At 39.6% G+C, this 6,000-nt stretch overlaps 1 protein-coding gene across 4 annotated transcripts in view; it reads right to left on the bottom strand.

Annotated features, from left to right (window-relative positions):
• Positions 1-4,673, bottom strand: part of LOC118392697 (EH domain-binding protein 1-like protein 1) — a 60,462-nt gene extending 55,789 nt beyond the window's left edge. For 2 of the 4 annotated variants that reach the window (XM_052459379.1, XM_035784731.2), the window contains exon 1: positions 4,301-4,672. In XM_052459379.1, coding sequence (XP_052315339.1) covers positions 4,301-4,404 — 104 coding nt within the window. In that variant the 5' untranslated portion in view covers positions 4,405-4,672. Of the gene's footprint in view, positions 1-4,300 lie in introns of all 4 variants that reach the window. The other 2 variants (XM_052459378.1, XM_052459380.1) reach the window with 2 other exon arrangements.
• Positions 4,674-6,000: the final 1,327 nt, after the last annotated feature.

The following is a 6,000-nucleotide window of genomic DNA, read 5'->3' on the forward strand; positions in this document are numbered from 1 at the left end:
GACACTCTAATGTACTTGTCCTCTTGCTCAGTTGTGCACCGGGGCCTCCCACTCCTCTTTCTATTCTGGTTTGAGCCAGTTTATGCTGTTCTGGAAGGGAGTAGTACACAGCGTTGTATGAGATTTTCAGTTTCTTGGCAATTTCTCGCATGGAATAGCCTTCATTTCTCAGAACAAGAATAGACTGACGAGTTTAAGAAGAAAGCTCTTTGTTTCTGGCCATTTTGATCCTGCAATCAAACCCACAAATGCTGATACTCCAGATACTCAACTAGTCTAAAGAAGGCCAGTTGTAGTGCTTCTTTAATCAGGACAACAGTTGTCAGCTGTGCTAACATAATGGCCAAACGGTTTTCTAATGATCAATTAGTCTTTTAAAATGATAAACTTGGATTAGCTAACACAACATGCCATTGGAAGACAGAAGTGATAGTTGCTGATAATGGGCCTCTGTACACCTATGTAGATATTCCATTTTTAAAAATCTGCTGTTTCACACACACACACAGTTTCCAGCTACAATAGTCATTTACGACATTAACAATGTCTACACTGTATTTCTGATCCATTTGATGTTATTTTAATGGACCAAAAATGTGCTTTTCTTTCAAAAACAAGGACATTTCTAAGTGACCCCAAACTTTTGAACGCTAGTGTACATATACACACACATACCTTATTTAAAATATATTTACTTTATTATTTTCCACTAACCCTACCACCCCTCCCCTAATTGGTGTAAACTAATGAACAACAACACTTATAAACACTATAAACCTTTTACGGACACAATTTATTTGACAATAGTTATATTTTGTTTGTTTTGAGTCCTGTCCTTCGTCTACCCTCAACCTCTCCCCCCTCAACCTCTCCCCCCTCAACCTCTCCCATCTATTTCTGGTTTTACATCCAGTCTGATCTCTATTTGCCATGTATTTTTAACTGTGGAGTTTCACAAAAGTTGTGAACCTATATACATTTTATAGACACAGTATATTTTACATGTATCTTGTTGTTATTAGTCCCACCCTTCAGCTCCTTTCAACCCCTCCCATCTATCTCTTAACACCCTCCATTTTGGATTTCTATTTGACATATATTTTTTAACTGTGCTGTGATGCTTCACAAACGTTCTGAACATTTCTATTCTTTTAGTTTCTACAGATTGTAAATTAAAGATATATTTTTTAACTAAAAGTGTTATTATATTATTGACCGATTGACTATGACTTTGTAATCACCCAGTATTGCTATATGCAGCGTTAGCTCCAGGTAAATGTTGCCAGGTAAATGTATAATAATTTAAATTGAAAAATGTGAAGTTTTGAATCCGGTGTCATTTTGCATATCAGTTCATAAACTATGTGCCATGGAATCGGTACATCGAAAATTTCTTCACAACTATTTTGCAATCTATATGACACAGCTGTCAATTTTTTGGTCCTTAAATGAAAATGGTATATCAATTTTTTTATCACAATTTTCTTTACATAACTTTGGCCTTTAATGCAGGGCCGACTTACAAGATCCTTACTTTTCCCCCCTTCCGCTTTGCGGTAATGCTGCAATTAGTTGGTTGTAAGGTGTATTGTGTGTGTAGATTGATGAGGATTATTAAAAATATATATATTTTAGAATAAGGCTGTAACGTAACAAAATTATGGAAAAAGTCAAGGGGTCTGAATACTTTCCAAATGCACTGTACGCACACACACACCTCTATTGTTGCAAACTGAACATTCATTTTGCTAATCAGTTAAGCAGGACGACCTGTCTAGCTGATCCACATTGTTCACATTCTTCTTGCGAACTGGAAACATGGAAACGTACACCACGTCTGGTAACATTACTGCTATTCTCTGTAGAGTCGGAACAATATATCATTTCAACAATATTAACTGCCGATATTGGCCTTTTAATGCTGTGCTGCTGGGGCTTGTTGAGTGACTGATGTGACGTTGCGTGGTCTGTGGTTTCACAGCATCACATGATATTACTGCTAAACAGTGAACAAGCAGAGGCCCATACAGAACCCACAGTTTGCTGCCAAGAGTCAGATCACCAAAACATACTGACTCCATCACCAGCCGACAAAACACCACTTGTGTTAATCTCATACATCAAACAGTCATAAAAGCCATGCAATTGATGACCTCATTTTCAAACTGGTCAAACTTGACTCTTAGCACATTAAAATGACACTGTACTGAATGATGTTATCATCAAGCTGAATATGCATACACTAGGTATAGGAGAATGGTTCGATAGACAGCAATACCAAGAACATGCTAATACTACTAAGGGGGTGTATAATAGAACAATGAAGGTAGAGAGACAGGGAGGTCATCTGCCAGCTAGGGCTGGGCGGTTGGAGGAAGCACATTCTAGGTACAATGTGAGTAATGCTAATGGAATTCAAGCAGAGCCAGGGCCCAGACAGGAACCACAGCACCACTGGCTGTACGCGCATTCCATACATGCATAAGAACTGACTTAAGTTAAAACCCTGGCGCGTGTGTGAGCAGCACCTGGCTGCACAGCAGTCATAGGCAGCAGTGCATTGGGTTGTCAGAGGGGCTGCATAGCACTCTGCCTCACCAGCCTGACAGTCTTTATTCCACATGAGCGATTGATTACATGATTATATTAGGTTAGGTCAGACTAAGAGATACATTCTCATCTTAAAATGCTGAAATAACATCCCACTGGGCAGAAACTGGCTGAATCAACGTTGTTTCCACATCATTCCATGATGACGTTGAATCAACATGGATAACTGATTGGATTTGCAAAAAGTCATCAAGGTAAGGGAATACATTTTTGTCCCCACCTAACTTTTAAGCTAAATCCTATGATAAGGTGAACATTCTTGGTTGATTTCACTTTGAATTCACGTTCGTTGACAACTCAACCAAATGTAAATCAAACTCGACGTTGGAGAAAACCTGGCACCATTCCTACGGTGAAGCATGGTGGTGGTGGCAGCATCATACTGTGGGGATGTTATTCAGCGGCAGGGTCTCAGAGACTAGTCAGGATTGAGGGAAAGATGAACGGAGCAAAGTACAGAGAGATCCTTGATGACAACCTGCTTCATAGCACTCAGGACCTCAGACTGGGTCGAAGGTTCACCTTCCAACAGGACAACGACACTAAGCACACAGCCATGACAACGCAGGAGTGGCTTCGGGACAAGTCTCTGAATGTTCCTGAGTGGCCCTGCCAGAGCCCAGACTTGAAAGCTCCCCATCCAACCTGACAGAGGTGTGAGAATCTGCAGAGAAGAATTGGAAAAACTCCACAACTACAGGTGTGCCAAGCTTGTAGCGACATACACAAGAAGACAAGGGGCTGTAATCGCTACCAAAGGTGCTTCAACAAAGTACTGAGTAAAGGGTCTGAATACTTATGGAAATGTGATATTTCAGTTTTACATTTGTAATACATTTGCAAACATTTCTAAAAAACAGTTTTTACTTTGTCATTATGGGGTATTGTGTATAGATTAATGAGGGGAGAAAACAATTTAATCAATTTTAGAATAAGGCTGTAACGTAACAAAATTTGGAAAATTTCAAGGGGTCTGAATACTTTCTGAATGCACTGTATGGTCCAAAAATAATAACACCTGCTTGGAACAAGGGGAAATTATATGCACTACAGGTGATGATGATGATGATGATGATGATGATGATGATCATCATCATCATGACAACGGTGATGACAACAATGATGAACCATGAATATGACATCATCATCGTACAGCATCACCTGTAGTTCATTCACCTGTTATAGACCTGTGATACTTCATAGTTTAGGCTTACACATTTTTATATTTGAATTTGGACACATCTATTGCTTACCCTCAAAACAATCAGTTAATGTTTCCCCTCTGAATAACTGAATGTCAATTAGGATGCTTGTCGCATGACGATGATTAGAATAGGAAAAGGGCAAATGCGGAAGTGCATTGGCTGTCAAAGGCGTAAGCTCATCCAAAGCTGTACAGGACAGTGTAATGCACGATGCACTGATGGTATAAACGTGTACAATCAACAAAAAAAGTAATGGGTTAGACAATGTGATAGCAGTACGCAACTGACAACATTAAACCATCATTTAGCCTATAACTGTCAACATAGCTTTGCACCAACCAAATGTGAATCTCAAAGTATGCCCTTAAAACATCACAGCTCGAAGCTAGGGACAGTCAGTGACAAAGGTCCCACGAGGTTGCGTTTTATCGGTTCAGACATGACCATTTGTATCAAGGCAACAAAAAAAAGGCATGTTTGCTTACCATTTCTTCGTGCATTCTACTGTCAGTTCTTGAAAAGTCACCGCAAACTGGAACTTCGACGCTTTCTTGCCGACACGCTGAAGTCTCTTCCACACCGAAGTCATGTTTAGAGACGCTATAATGTTATTTCTCAAGAGACATTACTAAAATCGTCGTCACAGTACCCCTCTGCCCTCCTCGCGTTCTGCCAAGGAGTCTGTTGATGCAGCACTTGCGTTTGCTGCGCAAGAAAGACAGTCGATGTTCACTCAATGTTCAACAGTCTTACTGACGTGTTCACAACTTCACGTCTAGAATGTCACAACACACAGAACTGAGGCAAAACAAATGCACGCTGCGACAGGAACGAGCGGTGACACCCCAAACACAAAACTTAATAGCTAATCATAACACTTGTAATTAAACAATTATTAGAGTAAATTCATTATCCCTAGTAGCCTATGACTTTATTAAAAACAATTACAATTTTACATTTGACCTGTATGTTGTTTAAATCATATTTTACTGATATATATATATATTTTTTTTAAGTCTGAAAAAACAGAAAGCATTGCCTGGTTTAGACCATTGTTTGAGATGAAGGTGGGAAAGCAATGTACCTTTTTAGAGTAAAGGGCTGGGAGGGGAATATGCAAATTATGTTGGTTAAATATGAAAATTATGTTTGTTAATTATTCAAAGTATGATGTCATCCCATGGTTAAAAAAAACACACTCACTAGGTTGCTTGTTTTTGCTTAGGTGTGGTAAGTGATATTCAACAGGTACCAATAGCCTACAAAAAGAACTGGGGAACACGCGAGAACTGGAATTCTTGTGGGGTCAGGATACATGTCAGGCCAATATGCTGGAGTTTAGCCCCTTCACACAGCAACCCATAGGCTACAGTACACTGTCCCCAATAACAGATCCTGTTTAATCTGCCGTTTATTTATAAACCGTGGCGCAACGCCGACAGACACAGGCAGCTGGGGATTTTCTTACTGGCCCTAAGAAGAAAAAAACAAGAAGCAATACAACCATATCTCTTCCCATGGCTGTCCAATACATTATATGATGTAACAGTTTATATACGATTATTCTATGACTGAATATGAATCAATAATATTCCATTTTTTTTCTTCTTTTCTACGAGTCTAAATCATAATATGTTGCCATGGGGTTACTTTATCTAGTCATATTGGTGGAGCAATGCCATTGGTCAGTTCCTAGACTCTTTTTTTGTGAGGTCATAAATCTGTCGCGAAATGTAGGCTATGGTGTGAGTCCTTGACAGACGCTGAATGATGGGTTCTGTTCCCAGCCCATTCCTATGAGCTGCTTCCATGTGTGCTTAACCTCGCCTGTCTGCACACACACATCCTCCTTCTCAGCAGGGTTTGAGTTGGGAAGCAGCTGGATTCGGGTTGGGAAAAGTCCAGCCAGCTAAAGGCAGAAATAAGGAAGAAACGAGAGGGTTCAGCACACATGGGAATACTAGTCTTTTTCTAGTTGGTCCTTTGCCAAAGGTCCATTATGGTGAGGTTATGTTTATCTGATAAACTATTTCTGGAATTGTATTTCCTGGTCCCAAATAGCTATAATTACAGAGCTTTAAATTCTGGAAACAGACAACAGTTCATCAAACCCAAGCAGTAATATTACAGTAGTAGTAGTAGTAGTGTTATAACTAACTATTTACACTAGTGTAGACATTTAGGA

This window comes from Oncorhynchus keta, chromosome 13, assembly GCF_023373465.1.
Source record: "Oncorhynchus keta strain PuntledgeMale-10-30-2019 chromosome 13, Oket_V2, whole genome shotgun sequence".
In the NCBI taxonomy this organism is placed as follows: Eukaryota; Metazoa; Chordata; class Actinopteri; order Salmoniformes; family Salmonidae; genus Oncorhynchus; species Oncorhynchus keta.